The sequence below is a fragment of the Miscanthus floridulus genome, chromosome 2, assembly GCF_019320115.1.
Source record: "Miscanthus floridulus cultivar M001 chromosome 2, ASM1932011v1, whole genome shotgun sequence".
In the NCBI taxonomy this organism is placed as follows: Eukaryota; Viridiplantae; Streptophyta; class Magnoliopsida; order Poales; family Poaceae; genus Miscanthus; species Miscanthus floridulus.
Genome location: NC_089581.1, coordinates 2,200,824 through 2,227,370, shown reverse-complemented (window position 1 = coordinate 2,227,370; position 26,547 = coordinate 2,200,824). Strand labels below are relative to the sequence as shown.

Below are 26,547 nucleotides of genomic sequence, written 5' to 3'. Positions count from 1 at the left end.
CATACAATAATTAGCCCACCATAAAAAATTTCACCATAATTGGTGTCGACAGAATATCGTCGGCAGTTCACCGAGGGGTATCCCATGATGGTAGATTTGTCGATGGGGATGTGCGTAATCAGGAACCGGATGGTGACACAAGGCGCATAGACAACGATTTAGACAGGTTCGGGCCGTCTGATCGACGTAATACCCTACGTCCTGTGTCTTTGGTGTATTGTATTGAATACATGATGTTGAGTAGAGGACCCCTGCCTCTCCTTATATACTCTGGAGGGGCAGGGTTACACGTAAAGTATCCTATTTAGTACTATACAATGTCTTGCGGTGCACGCCGAGCAGCGCCGTGCACGCCTTGATCTTGTGGGCCGGGCCACCTCCGACGGTGCGGCCCACGTCTTGGGGGCCATACCCCCACAATTGGACAATAGAAACTGCAGCTATGAATTATTCCATTTAATTACAGAAAATCATAAATCTAAAGCCATATCAACAACTTTATACTAAACCATACCATATTATATGTTTACTATGTAGATCTATTCATGTGGAGTCCAACAAAATTGAATTTTCCGTTTTATAATTTTTCTGTGATTTACTATGAGTTTTCAAAGTTTCAGTCGAAATAAATAAAAAAGAAAAAGACAAAACCACATTCAAAACCGCTTATATCATGGCCAGGAAGGTAAGATGAATGATTTTAAAAGTTAAGGGACGTGTTTTGCCCGGTTTGAAAGTTCGAGGAGGAAAAATGGACTTTCGCTAAAATTGAGTAAGGCCCCGTTTAGATTTAAAATTTTTGGATTTTAGCTACTGTAGTACTTTCATTTGTATTTGGCAATTAGTGTCTAATTATGGACTAATTAGGTTCAAAAGTTTCGTCTCGCGATTTTTCACCCAACTGTGCAATTAGTTTTTTTTTCGTCTACATTTAGTACTTTATACATGTGCCGCAAAATTCGATATAACGGATACTGTCTAAAATTTTTTGGAATCTAAACAGACCCTAAGTTACCTTAGGCTGACCAGGCTCACCCGTCAACCGCGGGGCCCACGCCCCCGACGCGCTCCACCAGGCCACCACCACGGGCCCACGTGCGTATCCGCACCAAGCGTTGCGTTGCCTTCCGTATCGAAACACTGTTCCCTAGTCAGTCCACTCCACTGCTCGCCTTGCGGCTCCTGCTACAAAATCCGTCGTCGCTTTGCTCTGCGCCTCTGCCTCGGTGCCTCCGTGTCGTGGCGTGCCCGTCCCGTGCCGCCCCACTTGCAGTTGGACTCGCCACTCGCTCGCTCTCGCTGTGCCCGGGCCGGTCTACCGCCTCGCCGCCCGCGTGCGTCCCCCTCTCCAACTCCAATGGCCGCGCCCTCCCACCTCCACCTCCACCTCCACCTCCACCTCCCGGGTTGCCCTCAAACCCTAGCCCTGCCCCTGCCCTCGCCGCGGGGCTTCTCCGCTCGGCCCGGCCTCCGCTCCCGCTCTCGCCTCCGCCCGGTCGCCGCGCTCGGCCCCGCCGACGCCGGCGACCTGCTCGGCCGCGTCGAGGCGTTCCTCTACACCGTCGCGGACGCCGCCGTCTCCGCGGAGCCCGTCGTGACGGCTGCGGACGGCGGGACCAAGGAGGCCACCGCCGGGGACTGGCTCTCCGGCATCACCAACTCCATGGAGACCGTGCTCAAGGTGCGTTCTCGGCCGCCGCCACCGCTTCGCGTGCGATGTGATCCCGTGCCTCGGTTCCAGCTGCAATTGACTCGGGGGTTTATGCCGCGGTAGCGTGAGTCGCTGCTGCTTCCCCGTGCCGTGTGCGGACGCGTCTCCTCTATTTTGTTTTTCGTTTTTGAATTTTGTTTTTGAGATTTTGGGTAACTGTGACTGTGAGGTGACGGTGACACCCACCCCATTTTTGCGTTCAAAATGCTATGGCACGACGACAGTACGAGTGTTAGCTGGAATCTACTAAGAACTTGCTTACATTGTGCGTTGCCTGCAGAGTCTAGCTAAGGTATTCTATGTTGTTGTTGGGAAGGTGCGTTTATGCTTTCTGAACGTGCTCCGAAATATTTAATGTGGCCCTGGTATTCTCTGGACTAGCTTTTCTGAACAACCACTTGAGGCACCGCAATTATTTTCTCAACACCCCACTTCAGTGCTATCATTTTTTTAATAAAAATAGTGGGATGTTGTGGAGAGTACCGACCCTTAGGTGGTATTTGGTTCAGTTGAAGGGTTGTTGCAGGTTTAGACACCTAGGCCGCCAACAACTCCGCAATAGTATGCATGCCACTAGGCAATATCTTCACGGATGACTTATCAGTATATTTCCTGGTTCAGATTTCGATTAAATTTTTTGTTTAGCTATGAAGCCAAGGTTTTGCTATTCCAATGGTTGTTCAAACTCCTACCTATATATTTTGCTATGAAGATACATTGACATCATTATTTCAATGACTCTGATTTAGACCTGCACTCCTGCAGACAGTGTTGATACTGATATTAGTAATTGCTACAGTCCTTGAGAGCCTCGAGGGATTTATAAGAACCAACTTGTTTGACTTTTCAAAAATAATAAAAAAAAAACTTCCCCTAACATCCATGCTTCAAGCACATCAGTTGAGATTAAGTTGTCAAGAGTACCGCTAGGCAGGAATATGGACTGAGGGATAAGGATCAATTGTGTTTCTGAGAAAAGGAAATGACTGCATGCAACAATTGGTGTTCAGTTAATTGCAACTGTTGCTGATTAATGTGTTTGAAGCACACAATAATTTATGTACTCATGCTTCTTTGACTCTTGAGAACGGAAGTACCATGTTTTGCTGTTGTAATTACCAATAAAAAGATCGTTAGCTATAGAAGATGAAATGTATGCTTTGAACATTAATTTCTTACAACATATTGTGAACTGCTATCAGTATCATATAAAAAGTTTTTTCAAACACTAATCTATGGATGCAACTTTTGTAGACTAAAGGCGCATGTACTTTGACTAACTGTTAGTCAATTTGACCTTTTCAAATCCTAATTAGTTAGTACTTGTAGCTACTGTTTAGAAATAAGATGAAGAGAGAATCAGTATTTGTGTCCCATTTTCCTTCATGTTTGTGCATACGATCATATAACTGTATAAGTGATCCCTCTAGTAGTTATATTATGAACTTATTGATAATTATTATAATATATTTTTCCATTATGTGCATATAGACATATGCTTATTCTCCGTCTGTGCCTTCCTCTGATATTTTTATAGAGTTTGTGTCACACTTTCTACACATTTCCCCATTGGCAGGTTCTGAAAGATGGTCTATCAGCTCTCCATGTTCCTTATTCATATGGCTTTGCAATCATTCTCCTCACTGTTCTTGTTAAGGCAGCTACATTTCCTCTAACAAAGAAGCAGGTGAGTCTCTATGCTATGCTTCTACAGTCAGGATACCCCCCACCCCCACCCAAAAAAAAGAAAGAAAAGAAAAGAAACTCGACCACTAGGAGAATCTACAGTCAGGATGCATTGTTATGTAGTTGAATGTAGGTTGCCATAAAGGCTATTCAAAGTTCAATAGTGAAGGGATACTGTTTTCCTGGGCATGGTTGCTCTTATTGGTGTACTTCTGCTCAACTGCAGCTCAGCAAATTTTATCGAGATATTTATCGATATTTGATTATACATGTGTCCTGCATATTTGGCCTTGGGTCAGTATTTTCTTTCTTCTGCTTACACGGTTATCTTCAAAGATATCCTATCAAGTAGTTAATGAATGAGTTCATACTTTGTATTGGTTCTTTCTGGCAGAAACTTTAATGCTGGAACTGTGGGTAGAGAAATGTGAAACACATGGTTTTCCTTGGGAGATGAATTGCCTGCTCTCTGAGTCAGACAATTAATGAGACTGGGCCTTATATGGATTAAGTTCGGCATTCAAGCATTACCCACTACTGATAAATGCTATAAAATTAAAGCCATACACTTGCAAGTTCCAACCAGCTGAAATATTCTCCTTTCAAAAACCTATTGTTTAGTTGTTTTTACCTTTCTGAAAATTGTGTACATACCACCTGACTAGGCATTAGTTGCCGTCCTTTTACACAAGTGTTTTGGTTGGCAGCAATTACTGGTTGTTTCTTTGAAGGATGCAAAAGAGAATTACTTTAACAAGTTCCATGTCATTAACATTTGAGTAGGGTATTACTATTACATTTATGGTTTCTTAGTATCACCATGTCTTGCAGCACTTGTTTTGAAATGTGAAGATTTCATTTTTCCTGCAAAGATCTTTGCAACTGAATTTTTCAATTTTCTGGACGTTGCTTAGATAGTTAGATGTGCCTTCAAGTTTTGCAGATTTACTACTTGCTGCTATAAGCAGCGCATGTGCTTTATATCTTCATTTTGAATCCAGTATTGAAAATAGCACGTTATGTTGTTTTTTTATAGGTTGAGTCTGCACTTGCAATGAGGTCACTGCAACCTCAAGTGAAGGCCATTCAAGAACGATATGCTGGTGATCAGGTGATTATATTTTACATGTTGGCTATGCTCAGTTGTGATTTTTCCACAGTGGCTGCAGTTGTTGCTGCATTGAGCAGTGTCTAGCAGCTTTAGGTGCTTCTGAGTGGTTGCTGCTGCAGCAGCAGCAATCTCTTCCGAGGACAGCCATTGATCTATAAAATAATATATATTGGATCGCTGCACATGTTCTTATGTCAGACCACTTTGCATGTTCTTACATTGTATTCTTCAATGTTCACTGTATGGCAGTAAGGATAAACCTTACAGTCAGTTTATCACCAGTACTTGAAATATTATTTCACTGTAATTTGAGGTCCTTATCAAGTGGAAGGTCTACTTTTCTCGTTTTACTCGGTTTTTCTCCTCACGAAGCTGTTACAATGTTTTTAAGAAAGCGTTGTGATTAGATCTTGATGTATTGATAGCTTATCTCAAAGTCCATTATAACATCAATCTAACAGGGGTAATTTTGCCCATGGGGTATAGCAAAGTGCACATTTTATTCAAGCCCTATTTAAAATAGACTACTCTACTTCCAAAATCTCACCTTTCTTGGAAGGGCTCTCACTTAAGAATTGTCGTAGAGTGCAGTGGTGTTATAAAGTGCATTTTAGACCACAAAAATGGATTTTGGTTACAACTTTGAGTTTGTAAATCATTTATTTGCTCTACCAGGAAAGGATACAACTTGAAACTGCTCGCTTATACAAGTTATCTGGTGTTAACCCACTTGCAGGTTAGCTCTGATTTACCATGCTTGATGTTTTTCCTATCAGTGGATGCTCCTCAATCCTCAATGGATAGCAAGTCTTAATAGAAAGTCTAGTCATTTTGGTTCAGACTTTTACTGTCTATTGCTACCTTTTCTGTTTTGTATACATCCTTCTGTTAGTTATTCACATGTACTTCCTTTGGCATTTTCCTTCAATAGGATGCTTGCCTACCCTTGTGACAATACCAGTTTGGATTGGTCTATACAGAGCTCTCTCAAATGTAGCTAATGAGGTTGATATGCTGAAACGTCTATTCTGTCACTGTCAATTCTTCTTCGTTGAACAGTTTACATTTTCTCTGCCTGATGTGTATGTGTCTTCATTAAAAAGGGACTTCTGACTGAAGGCTTTTTTTGGATACCTTCTTTGGCTGGTCCTACAACAATTGCTGCTCGACAAAATGGCCAGGGAATATCCTGGCTTTTTCCTTTTACTGTAAGCACTGATCATGAATAAGTTGATGTTCCGTACCATAGGATTTGTTACCTTGTACACAGAAACAGAACTATTGGAGCTCCATTGACTCACATATTCAGTTTATATTTTTTTAAGTTTGCTTGTACTTAGCAGCGTCGTGCAACTAAATTATTGGAGCTCCATTGACTTTACATGCAGTTTACATTGATAAGGATCACATTGAATTTTCTGTGATGCTCAATTATTTACCTCCATCGAGATTGATCTGTTCTGCAGTGAAGTTCATGACAACTAAAATTCACTAGTCCAGTTTCAGTTTCCTGTGCGCACATTGCGTGACACATCATTGCATCCTCTGTTTGAACACTATTGTGTTTTCCATAAATATTGGAAGGATTTACAACAATTGAGTTTTATTACCCTAGGATGGGCGAATTTTCATCTTGACTAGGGAATTGAGGTCTGGTTGATTTGTTCAAATTTGGTTTTATTTGCTGGTGTTGAAGTTAGTAAACTGTGGTTGAACATGATTTTAGTGCCTGTTTGAAATCTGTAGATGCTTTAAAATGGTGACTTTGACATTTAAGGTTCTGCAGTTCTGCTACCCTGGAAATTTGCCTGTTAATTCTGCTTTACGCCTTATGGTGATCTATATAAGTATTTATTTAGATAGGACTGTTTCAAAATGGTGATCGGCACTTCAGGAGAATATGGGGTCCATTTTATATTTGTGACATCAGTATAATTGCTGATATTGTAGGATGGTCATCCACCTCTTGGCTGGTCAGACACTTTGGCATACCTTGTGTTACCAGTTCTTCTTGTCATTTCACAATACATATCTACTCAAGTAATGCAGCCACCACAGGTTAGTTTTAGCAACTTTTGAACATGTTTATTCACTAAGGTACTATTCTACTTTAGGAGCACATGCATCTCGGTCTTCAATATTTGCATGGAAATTTTGTTTTCTGATTGAATTATATCTATTTGTCGTGGTTCTAAAAATTGATTGAGGTTTTAGCCTAGTGCTTACCCAATGTATCTAGTTATCTACTTAGCTATTTACCAATTCACTATCTAGGCTAGTTACTATTCACTGTCTAGCTGTTTTCAGGTGCCTTAGCATCCAAGCTAGCATCTACTTTATGCACTAGAATATGCTGTAGTAGTTGAGAACTTCTTGTATCCCAAGTTTGCTATTCCTATATAATGCAATCAAGCGGCTAAGTGCCAATCTACCCTCTGGCAGGAGAAATTCCACTTGTCTAGCTACTTACTTTCAACAATTGGTATCTAGAGCCAGGTTTAGGTGAGAGCAGAGGCCATGTCCACCTCCATCGAGCGCGCTCTACGTGCAGCCGCCGCAGCCGCCAACGCCGGCAACAACGCCAGCGGAGGGATGGTGGTCAATCTTGGCGCCGATCGCGCTCAGTGTCTGGCCGCGGTAGAGGTCGCAGACGCGTAGGCGATCGAGGCGGCCAGGCAGGCAGCGCCCAACACGGCCGCCGTGCTACGCGCGGAGTTGGAGCGGCAGCCTAGGGAGCCGTCGTGGAGCCCGGTGCGCCGTCGGATCCCGTCGCCATCTTCGGAGTGCCGTCGCGGATGCGGAGGCCGTCGCAGGTCACCAGCGGCCATCCAGACGGTGTACAAGGACTCCGGCACGGGGACGCCATGGTCGATGCTGACTAAGACCAACTACCACAAGTGGAGCCTGCTCATGAAGGTGAAGATGCAGGCGCGCCAGCTGTGGGACGCCATCGAGTACGGCAACCTCCCGTACCACGATGACCGGCGCGTGCTTGCGGCCATCATCGTCGGAGTACCACCGGAGATGGGCGCACCGCTCGCGGACAAGGCGTCGGCCAAGGAGGCGTGGTACTCCAATCGCTGCGGCACGCATCGGCGTCGACCACGTTCGCCGCGCCACGTTGCAGCGGCTGCGCAAGGAGTGGGAGAACCTCGCCTTCCGTCCCGTTGAGCAGGTCGAGGATTTCGCCTTCCGCCTCTCCGCGCTGAAGCAGCAGATGGCCTGCCACGGCGACAAGGACCTCGACGAGGAGCGGGCGGTGGAGAAGCTTCTTTGAGCAGCGCTGAAGAAGTACGCCTAGCTAAAGATCGCGATCGAGACCCTCGACTTCTAGGACCTCACCATCGAGGAGGTCGTCGGAAGGCTGAAGACGGTGGACGATCTCGAGGAAGAATCTCCATCCGAGCCCATCTCCGTTGGCGGGAAGCTGATGTACACCGAGGAGCAATGGCTCGCTCAGCAGAAGGAGAAGAAGGGAGGAGACGGCTCCGGCTCGTCCAGCTCGTCCAAGGACCACCACCGACGATGACCTCGCGTCGGCAGGAAGCAGAAGCCCAAGGGAGAGCGTGGCGACCGTGGCGGCGGCGGGCAAGCAGAGAAGGCTGGTAGCGCCGGTGGCGAACGCAAGCCGAACCGCGACGACATCTGCCTCAACTTCCACCACGCCGGCCACTGGGCGAAGGACTGCCCTTAGCCCCGACGCGAGCTTGGCGACGCAGCGCATCTCGCGGAGGTGGATGATGACTAGGCGGCTGTGTTCCTCGCCCACGGCTTCCTGGAGTTGGAAACAGAGGTTGACATCCTCTGCTCCAAGGCCGACGCCAGCCTCGACATCGACGAACCCCGAGCTCGCGCGTTCCTCAACACCGGCTCCGGCGAGGACAAGATGGATGGCTGGTACCTCGACAGCGGCGCTACCCACCACATGACCGGCCGTCGCGAGCTCTTCTCCGACCTCGACACCTCTGTTCGCGGCTCGGTGTGGTTCGGCGACACGTCAAGGTTGGAGATTCAAGGCGTCGGCTCGATTGTGTTCCAAGCCAAGACCGGCGAGCACCGAGTCCTACACGGCGTCTACTTCATCCCGGCGCTGCGCAACTCCATCATGAACCTCGGCCAGCTCGATGAGGGCGGGTCCAAGGTGGAGATCGACAAGGGCGTTCTTCGCATCTGGGATTGCCACGGGCACCTCCTCGTCAAAGTGAACCACGGGCCCAGCCACCTTTATGTCCTCCACCTTGAGGCCGCGAAGCCGCTCTCCCTCGCCGCGAGGAAGGATAACGACGCCTGGCGCTGGCATGCATGGTTCGGCCACCTCCACTTCGAGGCGCTGCATCAGGCCATGGTGCGCGGCCTACCGGTGATCAAGCACGCCGAGCAAGTCTGCGACACCTGCGTCACGATGAAGCAACGCCGGCGCCCCTTCCCTCAGTAGGCCTAGTTCTGCGCGCAGGAGCAACTGGAGCTCGTCCACGGTGACCTTTGTGGGCTCGTGACGCCGGCGACTCCAGGAGGGCGGCGCTACTTCCTCCTGATGGTGGACGACGCGCCTCGCTTCATGTGGGCTGTCCTGCTACCGCGGATGCCATCAAGAAGGTCCAGGCCGCGGCGGAGGAGAGCGGCTGCAAGCTCCGGGTGCTACGCACCGACAATGGCGGCGAGTTCACCGTCGCGGAGTTCGCCAACTACTGCGTAGGAGAGGGCATCCAACGCCATTTCTCGGCGCCTCACTTGCCGCAACAAAACGGCGTGGTGGAACGCCGGAACCAGACCGTGGTGGCCACGGCTCGAGCGCTGCTAAAGCAGAGGAGGATGCCAGCCAAGTTTTGGGGGAGGCAGTGATGATGGCAGTCCATCTGCTCAATCGCTAGCCGACGCGGAGCTTGCAGGGCAAGACCCCCTACTAGTCCTGGCACGGGCGCACGTCGGCGGTCGGCCACCTGAAGACGTTTGGCTGCGTCGCCTACACCAAGGACCTAGGGCAGCTCCGCAAGCTTGATGACCGCAGCAAGACCGGCGTCTTCATCGGGTACGCGGAGGGAGCCAAGGCGTACCGCATCCTGGACCCAGTGATGCAGCGTGTCAAGATCAGCCGCGACGTCATCTTCGACGAAGGGCGCGGTTGGGACTGGTCCACTCCGGACGCCGGCAGCTCGGCCTCGGCAGCAAGCAACTTCATCGTCGAGTATTGGGAGACTGGAGGAGCCGGGGGAGCACAAGGTGCTTCTCCAGTGGCGGCCGGAGCTACATCGTCGGCGTCATCACTCTGCACCGCGCTCGCCATCACCAAGTCCGGGGGAGCCCGGAGGGACATCGGCAGCAGCAGTCGCTCCTCCAGCGCCCTAGCCAGCCTTGCCAACGCCACCACCAGCGTCTCCTGCTACTCCTACTGCTTCACCATCATCACTAGCGGCAGCAACTGTGGCTGGTGACCAAGTGGAGTTTGCCACTCCACTAGAGGATGATGAAGACAGACTCGACGCCTACTACTACGACGAGCCGCTGCGGTACCGCACGATGACGGACATCATCGGCGACCATCCTCCACCTTCGCCGCCTCAACGCCTCTTTGCCGAGCTGCACCTCACACACGCCGGCGAGCCTACCAACTACGCCGAGGCCAAGGATGATCCGGCATGGTGGGCGGCAATGGAGCAAGAGCTCAAGGCGGTGGAGCGCAACCGAACTTGGGAGCTGGTGCCGCTCCCTGCTGGCCATCGGCCCATCACCCTGAAATGGGTATTCAAGCTCAAGAAAGATGAGCTGGGCGCGGTGACCAAGCACAAGGCAAGACTCGTGGTGCGCGGCTTCGTCCAGCAAGAAGGGGTGGACTACGACGACGCGTTCGCTCCAGTGGCGCGCATGGAATCCGGACAGTCCTCGCGCTGGCGGCTCAAGAAGGCTGGCGCGTCCATCACATGGATGTCAAATCGGCCTTCCTCAACGACGACCTCAAGGAGGAGGTATACGTGCAGCAGCCGCCCGGCTTCGCCGTCGCCGGAGAAGAGGGGAAGGTCTACCGCCTCTGCAAGGCCCTTTACGGCCCATGGTAGGCTCCACGCGCCTGGAACGCCAAGCTGGACGCCAGGTTCAAGGACATGGGCTTCCAGCATAGCGCTCATGAGGCGGCGATGTACCTCCAGGGCAGTGGACGCTCTGTCCTGCTCGTCGGCGTCTACGTCGACGACCTGATCATCACCGGCGCGGAGGATCGAGAAGTGGAGGCGTTCAAGGCACAGATGAAGAGGATCTTCGACATGAGTGACCTCGGCCTCCTCAGCTTCTACCTCGGCGTCGAGGTGAATCAAGATGCCAATGGCATCACCCTCCGTCAGATACATTACGCTAAGCGGATCCTGGAGCTTGGTGGAATGGCTGGCTACAACCCTGCCCACACTCCAATGGAGGAGCGGCTGAGGCTTAGTAGACACAGCACGGCGGCGGAGGTCGACCCCACGCACTACCGGCGCCTCATAGGCAGTCTACGCTACCTGGTGCACACTCGCCCCGATTTGGCGTTCGCCGTCGGCTTCGTCAGCCGGTTCATGGAGCGGCCTACGGTGGAGCATCAGCAAGCTGTCAAGCGCATCCTCCGCTATGTCGCTGGCACGCTCGACTACGGTTTGCACTTCACCAAGACGCCCGGCACCGCTCGCTTCGTCGGCTACTGCGACAGCGACCTCGCCGGCGGCATCGACACAAGCAAGAGCACGAGCGGAACACTCTTCTTCCTCGGCAATTGCTTGGTCAGCTGGCAATCAATCAAGCAGAAGGTGGTGGCGCTCTCCAGCTGCGAAGCAGAGTACATTGCCACCTCTACTGCTGCAACTCAGGCTCTGTGGCTCTCAAGGCTGCTAGCAGAGCTCCTCGGCAGGCATGTCGAGGTGGTGGAGCTGAAGGTGGATAGCAAGTCAGCCCTCGCTCTGGCCAAAAACCCAGTCTTCCATGAGAGGAGCAAGCACATCAGGATCAAGTACCACTTCATCCGCAGCTGCCTGGAAGATGGAAGCATCAAGGCCGACCACATCTCAACTACTGATCAGCTTGCAGACATTCTCACCAAATCCTTGGGTAGAGCCAAATTTGAAGAGATGAGGGAGAGAATTGATCTGAGGCAGATCATCCCCAAGGCAGGGCACAAGGCTAAGGGGGAGAATTGAGGGTTTAGCCTAGTGCTTACCCAATGTATCTAGTTATCTACTTAGCTATTTACCAATTCACTGTCTAGGCTAGTTACTATTCACTGTCTAGCTGTTTTCAGGTGCCTTAGCATCCAAGCTAGCATCTACTTTATGCACTAGAATATGCTGTAGTAGTTGAGAACTTCTTGTATCCCAAGTTTGCTATTCCTATATAATGCAATCAAGCGGCTAAGTGCCAAGCTGCCCTCTGGCAGGAGAAATTCTACTTGTCTAGCTACTTACTTTCAACATTGATTACGTGTATTCCGATCACCTACTTTGGAGTGATTCAGCATTGTAACTGTCTTGATCATGTGTCCGAACTAATGTATAATGGTTACATGATAAAGACTAGGAGCAATGTTCCTTAGCCTACCTCTGAATCTGATTATCTGACCTACTTGTTTGGTTTGAGGAGTGGAATTGGTAGATCTGTTACCCACCCACCCTGACAGATTAGTGTAAAATAAGGACATGTGATCCCAGCAAAATTTGTAGAATGACCTATGAACCCATGATAGACACACCTCAAATTGAACACACTATTAAAGATCTGTATTGTAGTAATGTTTTCCAAAATTTTCAATTCTCATTATTCAAGGAAAAGAACTGGGGAATTGAGAAAGCTTCAATATTGAGGGTTTACTCTCTTTTTTTATGCCTGACACAAGTATACATCAGTAGCCCAACTTCTGCTATTTTGAAGTCCCTAACATGCTGTTTGGCATGTTATTGTTTTGTAGAGCAATGATCCTAACCAACAAGGTGCTCAGGCTGTAACAAAGTTCTTACCATTGCTAGTTGGTTATTTTGCTCTTTCAGTGCCTTCTGGACTAGGTCTGTACTGGTAAGTGTGTTTTACAAATTGAACTTCGATTTTACTTAAATGATCCAGAGTCCCAGTACTGCATACCCTTGTGCTGCGGTGGCATTACTGATTGAGCTGGGCCTGCTATATCCCAATTGCTATGTATGTACACAAAACTCGAACTCGGAGGAGAGTACCCATCCCTTTAGAAGAGAGAAGACAGAGGGAGGGAGGGAGGGAGAGAGACTCACATGACCTGTGAGCCGTTGCTCAATTCCCCATGGTTAATGAAAACACCGCCAGTGTTTTGCTGTTGCTTTTGACTTTGAAAGCTTGAGTACATTTATATATTGACTGCTTCCTGAGTCCTGACTATCAATGCAGTTCAACCATTTAATCAGAATCACTCTATTTATTATGATTGAAGGGCGGGCCTGGTGCAAGCGGTAGAGTCTTACCGCTTGTGACCGGAAGGTCCCGGGTTCGAGTCGCGGTCTCCTCGCATTGCACAGGCGAGGGTAAGGCTTGCCACTGACACCCTTCCCCAGACCCTGCACAGAGCGGGAGCTCTCTGCACTGGGTACGCCCTTTACTCTATTTATTATGATTAGTTGCAGGTTCCATTAATACAGTTCCTCCAAATAATCAAAATATTTATCAGTATTGCCTTTAATAAGTCGGAATATGCTTGACTGCTAAATATTTGTAAAACTTGCTTTTGCTCAAAGGTAGATGTAGCCATTGATTGTCTTATAAACCCATACAACTAAAAGGTTGGTATACTAGTTTTGTCCAGCATATAGCATGCTCTATAATTGAAAATAAATTCTTCACATTTTTCCTGTTTTAATTGTAACTGTTCTAATTTTATATTCACTTATGTGATAAATTTTACCAAATGTCGCTTGTTTTCTGTTTTGTTTTCTTGTTATCTTTTATATTTACTTATGGCATTCATAAGTTACCACTTTCCTGCAGGCTTACAAATAATATCCTCAGTACTGCACAACAAGTGTGGCTTCAAAAGCTTGGAGGTGCAAAAAATCCTGTCGAAGAATATATTGACAAACTCTCAAGAGAAGAATCGACTACTGTTCAGAAGAATGAATCTACTGTTCAGAGTGAACCTCTCCCTAAACTTAGTAAACCCCAGCCCAGCCAAGACCCGAAACCAAGTGGGCCACAACGTGGTGAAAGGTAATGCCTGTACTATTGCAACACTAAATTCATGGCCAGTGAATTATTGGATCCAGGACCAGGATCCTTGCAACAATGCACACTAGGATAAGTCTGATTGGAATATTATGAAATGAAATTCCATTTACTATGGACAGATGCAGAATCCAATGTTTGGTGATAATTCTGGGACCCAATGGTTGACTCGAACATAGGGTCAGATGCATGCTGCCACTTATATTTTGGCACTGTAGTGTCATGGGTATTTAATTTATTCTGTGCCACATTTAGCTTATGGTTGTGCTTATTTACAATTGAAACCTATACTTTTTATTTCTACTCTAAAATAAGGTCGATGAATCTGACAGGAAGAAAAAAAATGTAAGTTGATAAAAATTGATTTTTCCAACTCTGCATGCCTTTTGTCTTGTGTTCAGATTTAGGAAACTAAAGGAGGAAGAATCAAGGAGAAAAGAGGTTCTGGGACAAGCAAAACAATCAGAACAGTCAAGTTCTGAATCTAGCTTCCTAGATGAAACACAAAATTCTGATGCGTCTTCTGGGGACAAAAAAGATCAACAGGTAGTCTCTATTTTTGTTACTTTTATATGGTTTATTTCAGCAGGTGAAGTCCTATTGACTGATAATGAATATTAAACAGGAGTCTCATGAAAATGGACCGATCGTAACTAATAGCAATGGTGGAGTCAACCATAGTAGAAATGAAAAGGCTCAGCATTTATCCTCAGAAAAGGTATGCTGTTGCTTCTGACAATGTGTCTTCCATTATGAAAACGCAAGAAGGTTGTTTTGACTTCTGAGCATCCATGGAAAGACTAAAAGTTTCATCCCTATTCGGTTGTTTATGAATTTCAGGAAGCAGCTGACGATCACTCCTCAGTAAGCAAACCTGTCTCACCGGATGCCCACAAATTAACGGACCGAGAGAATGGAAATGATGCAGTATAGAGAGTGGATGTTAGCAACGCTGGCCGTTCTACTGCTTTGATGTGTTCACTGAAAATCAGTGGCTCAGGCGTATCTGCTTCGTCGACACGCTGTTCTGATTCTGAATCCACGGTAGGGTATAGCTGTGAGATAGTGAGCAATAGTTTCACGAACAGCTACAGGAGAGTCAAGAATCACACGAAGATGCAACAGGAGGCAAAATTGTTTCAAACCAGAAACCACGCTCTAGGTCTAGGACCTTTTTTTCCTAGAATTTGTGGCTGTACTGTAGGTTATGTGAAGCATATAGGAGTGGATGAAAGGATTTGACATCTCAAAAGAGTACGTTGTCCAGCTGGGATGGGATGGATGCAAGGTGGCTGTAATAAATGTAAATCTCCCATCCTCGCCTGATTTTGACCGTGCAATTCGATAAGCGCACCTCGTGACAATAATTTTGGAATGCATGATGATGTCTGTCGAAAGATTGCGAAGCAACATCACCGTGCTGTCTTGAGAAGCATCTATAAGCTCAAACTCGGTAATGTAAGTAAAACTAATAAACAACGTGGATATGTTCACTGAAAAATAGTTACACATACGATTAGACGATTAGCTGTGTGTTTACAAATATCAAATCGAAGAAAATGGTCACGTAAAACATTGCACGAAATGAAATCAATCTCCAGTCCTCAGAAGGAGGCGAAGGCTCCCACGGCGACCGCCACGGCGGCGGCGCAGACGCCCGCCGCAGCCGCGGCGGGTGCGTTGCTGGCTTCGGCGCCGCCAGCGGTGGCTTCGGCGCCGGGCGGCGCGGGGACGTCGGTGGGCTCGGTCATGGTGGCCCCGTTGGGCGCGCCGACGGGCGCAGCGTCCTCGTCGTCGTCGACGGTGTCGTCGTCGGAGGCCGGCTTGTCGCCGTCGAAGGACCCCAGCGGGGTTTGCGCCACGGGGGTCAGGATGGTGGGCTTGGCATCCTCGGCGGACGCGACGGCGGCCAGCGCCGCGACGAGCGCGGCGGCGAGGAGCAGCAGCAGCAGCGCCCGGTGCGAGGCCATGGCTGCACGGCACGGACGGAGATCACGCACGGCGTCGGCGCCTCGCGTGGGAACGGAACGGATCGGGGAATGGGCAGGTTATCGTAAGTGGAGGATGAGGAGGAGCAATCTTTGTTTTTATTAGGTCTATATAGAATGAAGCAGCTGCTAGAAGCGGCAACAATGGCGGTAGCTAGCGTGCTATATATCCGAGCACGAGAACGGTCGTCCGACTTCGACGGGAGAATTTGGCGGGAGACGTTTGACTCCAACGATGGCCACGCGTTGGGACACTGGCCACGCGGGTCCCACGGAGGTCGCCAATTTTGGGTGGGACCCTGGTCAAACACGTGAATTTTACGGTATATATCTTGTTTTAGAACTGAATTTTACAGGAACTTTCGCGGTGCAAATATATACTAGTTTCCTACAAAGTTGCTACGGAAAAAAAAATCCTCAGTAACTTGGAATTGCTACCCTATTTTCACTGTTTTTTAATTGATCTCTGCCAACAATCGCTAAAGAGTATCTCCGGTATATATCCATCTAGTAAGACATTCACCGAGCAAACCCTTTTGATGGAAGCTATTCAGGAACAGCTTAGGTTCTCGAACAAATATAAATATAGCATGTCTACTTTTATTAGTATAACTTGAGTTAGTAGAAGAGGAATCGTTGAGAAAGATTTTTTATTTGAATCATGCAAAAAGAAATAGTTTTTAGTATAGTTATTTAAAAAGTAGATAGAAAAAAAGATTGCGTCCAATAGGATTTGAACCTATACCAAAGGTTTAATTTACTTTTCACTAGTCTTTTGCATTAGCGGTAAAAAAAACTATGGTGAGACATATCTTGATGTACAACATAAGAGCATATGCTTTTACGGGCAAAAAAAAAACTGCTTTCGAAAGTAAATTCTACCCCTAGGGCACATTGCCCTCCCGGGGCTCGTTCGCTTTGTTGAAAAAACAAGCCGAAATACCGTTTCGACTGATTTGCTGTGAGAGAAAAATATTGTTCCGGTTGAAAAAATAAGCTAAAAAAGACGAATTATAAGAGAAGCAAACAGGGTCCTGATGTGCATCACTAAATGTGCATCGGGATACGTGCATAACAGGAAGGAGATAATTCGGCTGTTCGGCAGCAGCGAGCACAAAAAACTGAAGGGGAGAGAGAAGCCGGACTGATGGTGGCGTGGTGCAGCAGAGACGAGAGATGGCATTGCAAAAACGACATGCAAAATCATCATATTGAGATTAATAGTGTTCAAGATATCTTTTTTTGATGGTGCACAAAGCCAATCCATTTAATATTTTTTGTGATTTAATTGATCTCAAATAGTTTTTCAATAACTTCAATTTTAAAAAACTTCTTTCAGCTGCAGCTACAGTTACAGATACAATTAAGAGGATTCGATAGGCAAAACATTTGGCTACAGGATTATCAAGTGCATCTACAGGGTTATCGTCAGGCAACGCACTCCGTTGGGATCCTGTTCTTGTGAATGAACTACGGACGGGTGCCGCTCAACTGTGGAGTGGAGGGGAACGGATGGGACGCCGCCGCCGGTCATCTCGGCACTGAACGCGCGCGGGATGAGCGAGGTCGTCGGTGGTTGCCGGCCGGCGGCCGCCTCGTGCTCGTCTCGTCCTCGCCCTGCAATGAATTGCCACGGCGAGCGCAGTTGGCGGTGCACGCGCGTGCGTGTGTGGACTGCATTGGCGCTGCACCTAATTTTGTGCGCACGGAATCAATGCGACCATCGTCGTCGTGCCATGCCATTTTGCTGCACTATACATGGAGACTGCAGGGCTGGAGTACTATAAAGACAAGGTACCACGCGCGCGCGCACGCCGCAAGGTGCACGCTAGCTAGCTACTCAGAGTGACGAACATTTAAGCTTGTCGCTAACGCGCGCCGCAGCGTGGTGCGTACGTGGGCATGGCGACCACCACGGCGGCCAACCGCCTCGGCCTCCTCCTCCTCCTCCTTGCCGTCGTGGCGACGACGGCAGCTCCGGCCGTGGGCGCGGCCCCTGCAGCCGCCGCCGCTACACCGCCGTTCCGGAGGGTGTACGCGTTCGGCGACTCGTTCACGGACACGGGGAACACGCACTCGACGACGGGGCCCTACTCGTTCGGCTACGTGTCCAGCCCGCCCTACGGCGCCACCTTCTTCCACCGCTCCACCAACCGCTACTCCGACGGCCGCCTCGTCGTCGACTTCCTCGCCGAGGCGCTGGCGCTGCCGACCTACCTGCCGCCCTACCTCTCCTCCAACTCCAACTCCAGCAACGCCACCACCGCCGTCGGCGTCAACTTCGCGGTGGCCGGCGCCACGGCCATCGAGCACGACTTCTTCGCGCGGAACAACCTCAGCATCGACGTCACGCCGCAGTCCATCATGACGCAGCTGGACTGGTTCGACGCGCACCTCCGCGCCGCCTCCGCCGGGGCCAAGACCCGCGAGAGGGTCGCCGACGCGCTCTTCTGGGTGGGCGAGATCGGCGCCAACGACTACGCCTACACCGTCGTCGCCCGCGACACCATCCCTCCCAAGCTCGTCCGCACCATGGCCGTCCAGAGGGTCACCGCCTTCGTCGAGGTATGCACGCACTGTTCTGTCCTGCACGACGTCGCCATCGTCGTCGTCGTCGTACACCTTTGCTAGCTATAGCCATCTCGGCCGCCGCCATTAGTGCTAATAATCGCATGCCCTAATAATAACTTAACATACCAGAACAGTAGTCGATGGAGAGATGGAGTGAGCAGTTGAGATTTGCATGCGGTTGGTATGGGCATTAACGCCTGATCCCCATCTTGTGCTAGCTGTCTGTGGCGTCAGAACATTTGATGATGATTTGGTTGTATATTGCACAGGCTGGCTGGTCGCCGGTGCATTAATAACTGTGCTCACTTGCTCAGCTTTGATTTCTTCCTACTCTGATCCACATCCGCTGCGTCCTAGTACTCTCCAGTCTCGTATGTTTCTAGAAGGGATATGTTACGGGCAATTTCAGAACTGAGCCTATATAGGAGTAGTTACCTTACCTGTCATCTCTTCTTCCTCGTAACAGCACTTGCTACATGGAGTGTAACAGCTCAGCATGGGCCTAGGATCTTGTTGATCACCTGGGCTAGTTGCTAGTTTGGTTGCTGGCTAAAGTTTAGACGACCAAAGTTAGTCTTGTGTTGTATGAAAAATACAAACTCCAGTGAGGGGCTAACAAGTAGTAACAACTAGTTAGGTTGGATTAATCCATCTTTTAGTCCACGTGTTTAGATGGTCTAGAAAAGTTTAGTCTAATGATAGATCCAAACAGGCCGTAAGGCCCTCACACGTGATTTGCATGTATGCTTTGCTTTGCTGCTTGCACACACAGGATAAGGGACTCTTGCTTTGTCTGTAACACAGTCCTGGCAGTACATACTGTAATTGCCAATTTTTGGCAGGTTTCATGAACCAAATACAAATGGCAGGCTCTCTTCATGCTAATCCAGCTACTTAGTCCTTGCACTGATGCTAAGCATAATAGTGAGACCGAGTACTTTGAGTAGCTGAACTTCCCTTTGTAGCAAACTAGATTTTTTTTTTTTTGGAATCAGAAGAACTGCATATTCCAAAAATGCAAAAAAAAGGGGATAAGACCTAGCTAGACTAAAGATTGATTAGTACTGCCATAGATGATTCAGTGGAGTGGAAGGTACTCCGTATATACCAAGGCATACATGGAGCCATGGCCAAGATGCATGCTAATAGGAGTACTAGTAGTAGACTGCAGTAACGGTACTGACGTAGTACTGTGAATCGATTTGATGAGGCTCCGAGGTTTCTGCATCTATCCGACCATCAGTAGTGTGTCACCAGCCCGATTTGATGCGCTATTTACTGCGCTGTCCCTTCTTCGTCCTCCTCCTGCCACTGCCAGACTGCCAGTGCAGTACTACCTCCTCTGGAATTCTACGGCCTGTTCGTTGGCTCATAAACGATCGTAAATTTCTAGTCAGGAATAGTATTTTTTTCTCATACTAAACCAGCCAGCAGTAAATAATCCACAATACGATACGGCCTCCCCCTCCCAAACATGCTGCTAGATCCATGCTTACCACTCTGTCAGTATCACCTTCTCTGAATCCTGAAGCCGGTCATGCCACCAGTGAGGCAACTTTGCATTTCGGCGATCTCACTGCAAAACAACCGCATGAATTGACCTGTGGATACACCATACTCGTAGATAAAATACTACGAAATATGAATGCTTTATGTACATCTTTGGGTTTGCAAAAAAAAAAAATGGCAGGGGCTGCTGCAGAGAGGCGCCAAGTACGTGATCGTGCAGGGGCTGCCGCTGACGGGGTGCCTGCCGCTGGCCATGACGCTGGCGCGCGCCGACGACCGCGACGCCGTGGGCTGCGCGGCCTCCTCGAACCGGCAGAGCTACGTGCACAACCGCCGCCTCCTGGCGGCCCTCCGCGAGCTCCGGCGGCGGCACCCGGGCGCCGTCGTCGCCTACGCCGACTACTACGCCGCGCACCTCGCCGTGATGCGGGCGCCCGCCCGGTACGGCTTCGCCGAGCCCTTCCGGACCTGCTGCGGCTCCGGCGGCGGCGCCTACAACTTCGACCTCTTCGCCACCTGCGGCTCGCCGCAGGTCACCACGGCCTGCGCGCGCCCGGCAGAGTACGTCAACTGGGACGGCGTCCACATGACGGAGGCCATGTACAAGGTCGTCGCCGGCATGTTCTTCCGCGACGCCTACTGCCGCCCGGCGTTCAAGGATCTGCTGGCCATGAAAGCCCAGGGCAAGCCGTGATCACCGTCGACACCCAGGAGAATGAGAATGCACGTTCCAATAAGGATGCTCATCATATATATAGTTCTATGATCAGTGTTGCGTGCTTTTAGCTAGGATCATCAGTAGAACTGCAATTCAATCGTGACGAATTCATGTCATCTTCATCTTGAACCGTTGCCATTTATCAGGCATTTATAATTGAAGCCATATATGATGATGAACCGAAAGGATTTGATTAAAATGATGAGTAATGCATGGTTCATTCAATGATGCTGTACTTGCTCGTATGAATTACATCTTCACAGAAAATTGTACTTCCATTCACAACAATTTCAAACTCAATAACAGCAACATGACTCATTTTCAGACTCTAAACTAGTGTTCTATCCACCGACTACCGCCAAGCCAATTCTCTCTGAAACAGATACCCATGGGAAGATTGCAGTCTCTGAAACAGATACCCATGGGAAGATTGCAGGACCAGCAGGTGAAGACAATAAAATCATAGCCAACTCCTGACAATCCTGTACAATTTGTCAATTTGCGCACCTTAATGAACCGAAAGGATTTGATTTCTAATGATGAGTATGCATGGTTCATGCAAATGCTATACTTGCTCATATGAATTGTACTTCACAGAAAATTGTACTTCCATTCACAACAATTTCAGACTCAAGAACAACAACATGACTCATTTTCAGACTAACTAGGGTTCTATCCACCAACTACCGCCAATTTTGTCTCCAGAAACAGATAACCATGCATGGGAAGATTGCAGGACCAGCAGGTGAAAACAATTAAATCATAGCCAACTCCTGCCAAGGCTTAATGATACAACAACCAACTCAGATCTTAGCATAAGCCGAAAGAAGCCAAGACTCGGGATCAAGAGAATGACGCTACTGTGCCTAACCCAACTGGCTTCTCAGATCATATCATTTGTCAATTTGCCCATCTTAATATACCACGTATATACAACTCAATCCTGTACAATGTTTCATGAACACCTAGAAATTTGAGAGATTCATCTGTTAGAAAACACTCGCCCAAACATGGAAACTAACAAAGAGAAGCACATTTGTTTACCACATGAACGGTATGATTTTGCTACACAGCTGAAGATTGACGGGACAAGGGTCGAGAGACGAGAACTGCTGCACCGCTTGTCGCTTTCGCTGACGCAATCTCCTCAAGGCGCTTCCATGTGGCTTCTTGTTTCAACTTAACCTCCTTCTCTTTCGCTTTCTCTTCCTCATATTTCCGCAGACACTCAGTGAATAGACCAGGGTCATGGTCAGAGAACAGTTTTCGAACATTTAGAGTAAGGCTTTGCACAGCTTGGTTCCAGTGCCCACTGGTATTTTTCTCCAGTGCAGGAAAGATGATAGGTAGTATAACCCTACTATTTTGTTTGATCAGACTCTCGATATGGTCGTTGTTCCACAAAAATAACGCCCGCTCAGCAACCTGAACAAGAACAGATGCTATCAGTTACTATTCATCAGTTAATTATATGTTCTGCATCTGCAATATCAATAGGCCTTAACAAAATAAGCAGTCTCTGAGGTCTCATGGTCCAAAACACAACTGTGGATTTGCAATGTGATGAAAAATCACCCTCACAACATTTTGTTCCCAAACTCCACAACATTTTGTGCATAGATCAGATAAAGATGACAATTGTGGATAAATAATTACTGTTCAGAATGTAGGATAACAAATAAACCATTTCATTTTCTCTTATAAACCACTGTAACGAGGGCATGTCATAAATACTGTTCAGAATTGTAATTCAGGGAAGATCCGTAACAGAACTGAAACTCTATACATTTGATGGTAAATTCATAGCTGCTCTCTCAGAGCTCATTAATCAACAAGATAGGACATCCCAGTACTCTGAACTCTACAGTCTATTTGTAAAGGACATAAGAATACAAAATATAGCTCCAAGGTACATTCCAATATGTGTAATTAGTTGTAGGAATCAATTAACGGAAATGCATTTAAAGAAATGAGAAAGAAAGAAACTACATTAGATGAGACATAATGGATGGAAAATCTATGATCCTTCAACAATTTTTGTTTAACAAGTAATGACCCATATTATGCATCCAAATTTAGCAGTGGCGATTCATTGATGTCCTAAATGACTTTAATGGTCAGCAGGTAATTAGTGCTCGCCTACTCTGAGCTGTACAAAAGGAGACATTTATGTTTTACTTTCCTTTGATATGTCTACCAGAAATTGTTTTCCAATAAAATTTTCACGTAAGTGACTAGGAAAACTAAATCAAAACAAGGGATTCAAATTTAGTACTGACTGTCACTCCCAACAAAAATCATTTCCAAAGAGCTACACGGTCCAGAGAAATCCTTATAAGCTATTTGGAATTCTCTTGGCATCCCAAGTCATTGACATTGTGTTTACAATCGAGTCACCGCCAACAGCCAAAAGCTACTCAACCACTCAAAGTAACTGCACAAGGTGGCCTTTAAGCAGTAACTAATTGAGGCAGTATTACTATTAGCAACAAACTGTGAGTTGCTTTTCAGAATACACAAAAGAACAAAATGCCTCAAAAGTAAACTAAAACATATAGGGCACAGAAAACTACAAAAGTAAGTGAGCAGAAAACTATCGTGTTCCACTTAAAAAAACTAAGCTGTCTTATTTTAGGTCTCCTGTGGGCGCTAAAACAAGGCTGTCTTATTCAAATCCCCTAAGGAACAATAAAACGCGCATATTGTATATCTACACTAACATGCGTTGAACAGAAACAGAATAAACAACAAGAGATCATCATTGTGCAGGCCATGCCTTCTATAAAGAGCGTACCCAGTGCAGAGAGCTCCTGCTCTGTGCGGGGTCTGGGGAAGGGTGTCAGTGGCAAGCCTTACCCTCGCCTGTGCAATGCGAGGAGACCGCAACTCGAACCCGGGACCTTCCGGTCACAGGCGGTAAGACTCTACCGCTTGCACCAGGCCCGCCCTTGAGGCCATGCCTTCTATCAATTTCGAAAAGATAGGGACCAAAGAAAATTACATAACAGAAGAATTGATAAATGACAAACACAAATGGAGGAAGAGAGGGATCATGCTTTCATGAAAGAAGCAACACTTTGGTGAGCATTACCTGAAAGTGTGAGCTATTCAGGCACCGTGCAATCTGGCGGAAGAGAGGGACCATGCATTTCTGAAACTCTGCAGGTTGCGTAGCTTCCAATATCTCTTCCAACTCCCCCAGAAACAACACCTCCTTGGAGCTATTAGTGATGGGCCAATATTTTAACAGGCCTCTGATAACTGTATCTGCAAGTTTGCAATCTTTTTCGACAAACTGGGTGATGCAGTAAGACAATTGCTGATGATACATCGCAATGCACTTTGGCTTGTGAAGTGGAATTAAAGCTCGAACGAGGAACAATTTATGCTCTTCCTTAAGTGGCAATGCAAACCCATTGATGATACTTCCCAAAATCTCCAATAGCTCTGCGATTCCATTGTGTTTTTCAGTTTCATAGATAAACTGATAGAAAATGTTGTTAATGGCTTTCCGAATATAGGGCCGATGAACCATGAACTTTCCATAGACACGGTGAAGTATCATCTTGAGGTACTCTCTCTCCCTAGGGTCTTCTGAATCAAAGAGGTCAAGTAGCCTCAGAACAAATGAATGATCAATGTACCGTTTAGCCAACTTGGCGTCAGTCTCTTGAGACTGGATGAATCTCAAGAACAACTCATAAACAATCTGCAAGTGTGGCCATGCAAGGTCCATGACAGGCTCCTCCTCATCCAGATCAAAGCCATCCACTTTGTTCTCTCTGGGAGGGGTACTCAGTGTCCTGAACAGGTTTGCAGAAACCATTTTTGTGATCTCTTGCATGCTTGCCTCAGAAAATTTCCCACTGGCCGAGGCAATATAGTCAACAAGCTCCACCAAAGTTTGCCTCTTTATCTCCTTCTCCTTTATGTTCTTTGTTGGATCGGTGAAGTCAAATTGGACGCAGCACAAGTTCAACTTCTTGATGAACAAGCTCTGCTTCTCTGTGTTGGGCACATCCTTAAAGCTCGGTAACGACGGAAATGCTGATGTGGCCGAATCACCATTCACGTGTGCCCTCATGTTTGCATTGCCGACATGCATGCCACTCCCATAACTGAGCCCAGAGCTTGAGATAACCGGTGGATGGCTACTCAAGTTGGCGGCCCTGTCTCCAGCTCTCGGACCTAATGGCGGATGCGACACCGAGGGGCTGGACCGTCCAATAGGATCCTTATCTCCGGATTTGGACGGCTTCTTGGGGAGCCGGCCAAGGAATTGCTTTATCATGTTATAACCCAGAATAGCAACGCCACCCAACACAAGCTTCGGAAACAACAGTTGTCGGCTTCCTAATAGCAGAGCCAGTAGCCTACTAGTGAACAGTAAACCCTAGTGCACTATATTAAGGGAGTTCCACTCGAAAGTCTGAATTTCTGGTGAGCAAATCGAGCCGCTTCAACCTGCAAGATTCAAGCTGACAAGTCAAAACAAAAAAACCACAAGAAGATCACATCGCCAAAAGAAAGAAAGAAAGAAAGAAATGAACTGCCCATAAGATCACACAGCAACGGATCAATCGAACCCAAAATTCTAGAAAATAAACCGCAACCGCATCTTAGTTCGACTAATCTCGCGCGCTGAAGAATAGAAACAGCCTAATCGAATCAGCTCAGATTCACATGGCACCACGCAGCAAACAAATCCGCGAGTAACAGAATGGAGATGGTGGGAAAGATTCGGATTCTACTGCCCACAGTCAAAGCAACGAAATGGTCCCCCGGTACAAAATGAACAGCTAGAACAGAGGCGATAAGGAGGTTCCCTACCGATAAACGAAGAAGTCAATCCAAAGGCGAATGGATCTCCACCCGCACGCCGGCTCAGCACCAGTGGACGGTGACGAGGAGCCAGGCAGAAAGAGGAGGCTATGACCGGGGAGACGCCCCCGGAAGCGCGCGAGGAGGCTTCCGCGGAAGGGAGGGAGGGCGCCTGGCTTGATGCGTGCAGTCGCCGATGGTGTGGCGCAGGCAGCGAACGCGGCCGCGGTGGAAGAAGAGAGCCGAGGCAGAGAGAGAGAGAGGGGAGAGGGGAGAGGAAAGTTCCACCTGCCTACCTCAGCAGCTTGGCGGATTCCCGGTTTTGCCCCTGGATGCCGGCTGGCTAAAGTGCAGTTGGTGGCTTTTGTTGTCATAAACAATTAACACCTTGCTTTAGGCCATGTTTAGATTGCAAAAAATTTCAACCCGATGAATAGTAGCACTTTCGTCTTATTTGGTAAATATTGTCCAATCGTGGATCAACTAAGCTCAAAAGATTCATCTCGTGATTTCCAACTAAACTGTGCAATTAGTTATTTTTTTTATCTACATTTAATGCTGCATACAAGCGGCTAAAAATTGATGTGATGGAGAGAGAGTGAAAAAATTTAGAATTTGGAGGTGATCTAAACGAGGCCTTATTACACTATCACGATTGTTGAACCAAAACCAGGCTCAAGAAAAAAGGCATCTTCGATTTATGGCTCATTTTGTTAGGTCGATGGAGGTAGGAATGTAGGAATGTAGTGGTTTAGGTTTAGAGCAAATTTGGCATGAGTAACATTACACTGAATATGCATAGTTCAATTGTATATGGGAGAATATTCAGAGCAAACTTCTTAGAGAAAAACACACTTAGGAGTATTTTCTAGAAAAGATTGAAAAGATACACATCCATAATGCATCTATAAATGTATGTTGGCGTTGTAAAAGTTGAGACGCAAACTCATTCTGTAATAATTCATACCAACAAAACTCACAAATTTTATGTCCATATACACTATAAAACAAAATCATGGAATTTGTCCTCTAATGCAGAAACACTTGAAGTTTGCTATTTTTGTATGTATTTTTCTATATTGAGTTTGTATGTCAACCTTTTGCAGCAATGTATATATAGACACACTATGTATATTCATCATTTTAAAAGGTTTAGAAACTTGTAGATAAATTTTGCTATGAGATTTTAACGGTTCCAATAGCAGAATATTTTGTCACTTGTGTAGTAAGT

The 26,547-nt window shown here is 47.4% G+C and overlaps 4 protein-coding genes across 4 annotated transcripts; 2 read left to right on the top strand and 2 right to left on the bottom strand.

Moving 5' to 3' along the window:
* The first annotated feature begins 1,184 nt into the window (after positions 1–1,184).
* On the top strand, positions 1,185–15,088 carry LOC136514878 (ALBINO3-like protein 1, chloroplastic). The gene is made up of 12 exons (XM_066508586.1): positions 1,185–1,681; positions 3,288–3,398; positions 4,434–4,508; positions 5,184–5,244; positions 5,440–5,513; positions 5,612–5,716; positions 6,459–6,566; positions 12,433–12,536; positions 13,476–13,694; positions 14,111–14,255; positions 14,335–14,427; positions 14,550–15,088. Exons 1-12 carry the CDS (start codon positions 1,358–1,360, stop codon positions 14,640–14,642), a joined length of 1,512 nt encoding a protein of 503 aa, XP_066364683.1. The 5' UTR covers positions 1,185–1,357; the 3' UTR covers positions 14,643–15,088.
* A 108-nt stretch (positions 15,089–15,196) lies between these two features.
* On the bottom strand, positions 15,197–15,821 carry LOC136514882 (uncharacterized). Its single transcript, XM_066508599.1, has one exon. It carries the CDS (start codon positions 15,677–15,679, stop codon positions 15,314–15,316), a length of 366 nt encoding a protein of 121 aa, XP_066364696.1. The 5' UTR covers positions 15,680–15,821; the 3' UTR covers positions 15,197–15,313.
* A 1,684-nt stretch (positions 15,822–17,505) lies between these two features.
* On the top strand, positions 17,506–20,694 carry LOC136514868 (GDSL esterase/lipase At3g48460-like). The gene is made up of 2 exons (XM_066508578.1): positions 17,506–18,262; positions 19,959–20,694. Exons 1-2 carry the CDS (start codon positions 17,600–17,602, stop codon positions 20,469–20,471), a joined length of 1,176 nt encoding a protein of 391 aa, XP_066364675.1. The 5' UTR covers positions 17,506–17,599; the 3' UTR covers positions 20,472–20,694.
* A 385-nt stretch (positions 20,695–21,079) lies between these two features.
* LOC136514858 (serine/threonine protein phosphatase 2A 57 kDa regulatory subunit B' theta isoform-like) lies at positions 21,080–25,592 on the bottom strand. The gene is made up of 4 exons (XM_066508568.1): positions 25,326–25,592; positions 23,587–24,959; positions 21,540–21,920; positions 21,080–21,460 (listed from the first exon to the last, which is right to left on the bottom strand). The coding sequence occupies exons 2-3, from the start codon at positions 24,784–24,786 to the stop codon at positions 21,561–21,563; spliced, it is 1,560 nt and encodes a 519-aa protein (XP_066364665.1). The 5' UTR covers positions 24,787–24,959; positions 25,326–25,592; the 3' UTR covers positions 21,080–21,460; positions 21,540–21,560.
* Positions 25,593–26,547: the final 955 nt, after the last annotated feature.

Excerpts from the sequence above, each read along its gene's own strand:
- LOC136514858 (XM_066508568.1), bottom strand. The coding sequence starts at position 24,786 with ATGATAAAGCAATTCCTTGGCCGGCTCCCCAAGAAGCCGTCCAAATCC. Across the intron at positions 21,921-23,586 it reads TGAATAGCTCACACTTTCAG|GTTGCTGAGCGGGCGTTATT; the intron begins GTAATGCTCACC and ends GTTCTTGTTCAG.
- LOC136514882 (XM_066508599.1), bottom strand. The coding sequence starts at position 15,679 with ATGGCCTCGCACCGGGCGCTGCTGCTGCTGCTCCTCGCCGCCGCGCTC.
- LOC136514868 (XM_066508578.1), top strand. The coding sequence starts at position 17,600 with ATGGCGACCACCACGGCGGCCAACCGCCTCGGCCTCCTCCTCCTCCTC. Across the intron at positions 18,263-19,958 it reads GGGTCACCGCCTTCGTCGAG|GGGCTGCTGCAGAGAGGCGC; the intron begins GTATGCACGCAC and ends AAAAAATGGCAG.
- LOC136514878 (XM_066508586.1), top strand. The coding sequence starts at position 1,358 with ATGGCCGCGCCCTCCCACCTCCACCTCCACCTCCACCTCCACCTCCCG. Across the intron at positions 4,509-5,183 it reads AACGATATGCTGGTGATCAG|GAAAGGATACAACTTGAAAC; the intron begins GTGATTATATTT and ends TTGCTCTACCAG. Across the intron at positions 14,256-14,334 it reads GGGACAAAAAAGATCAACAG|GAGTCTCATGAAAATGGACC; the intron begins GTAGTCTCTATT and ends AATATTAAACAG.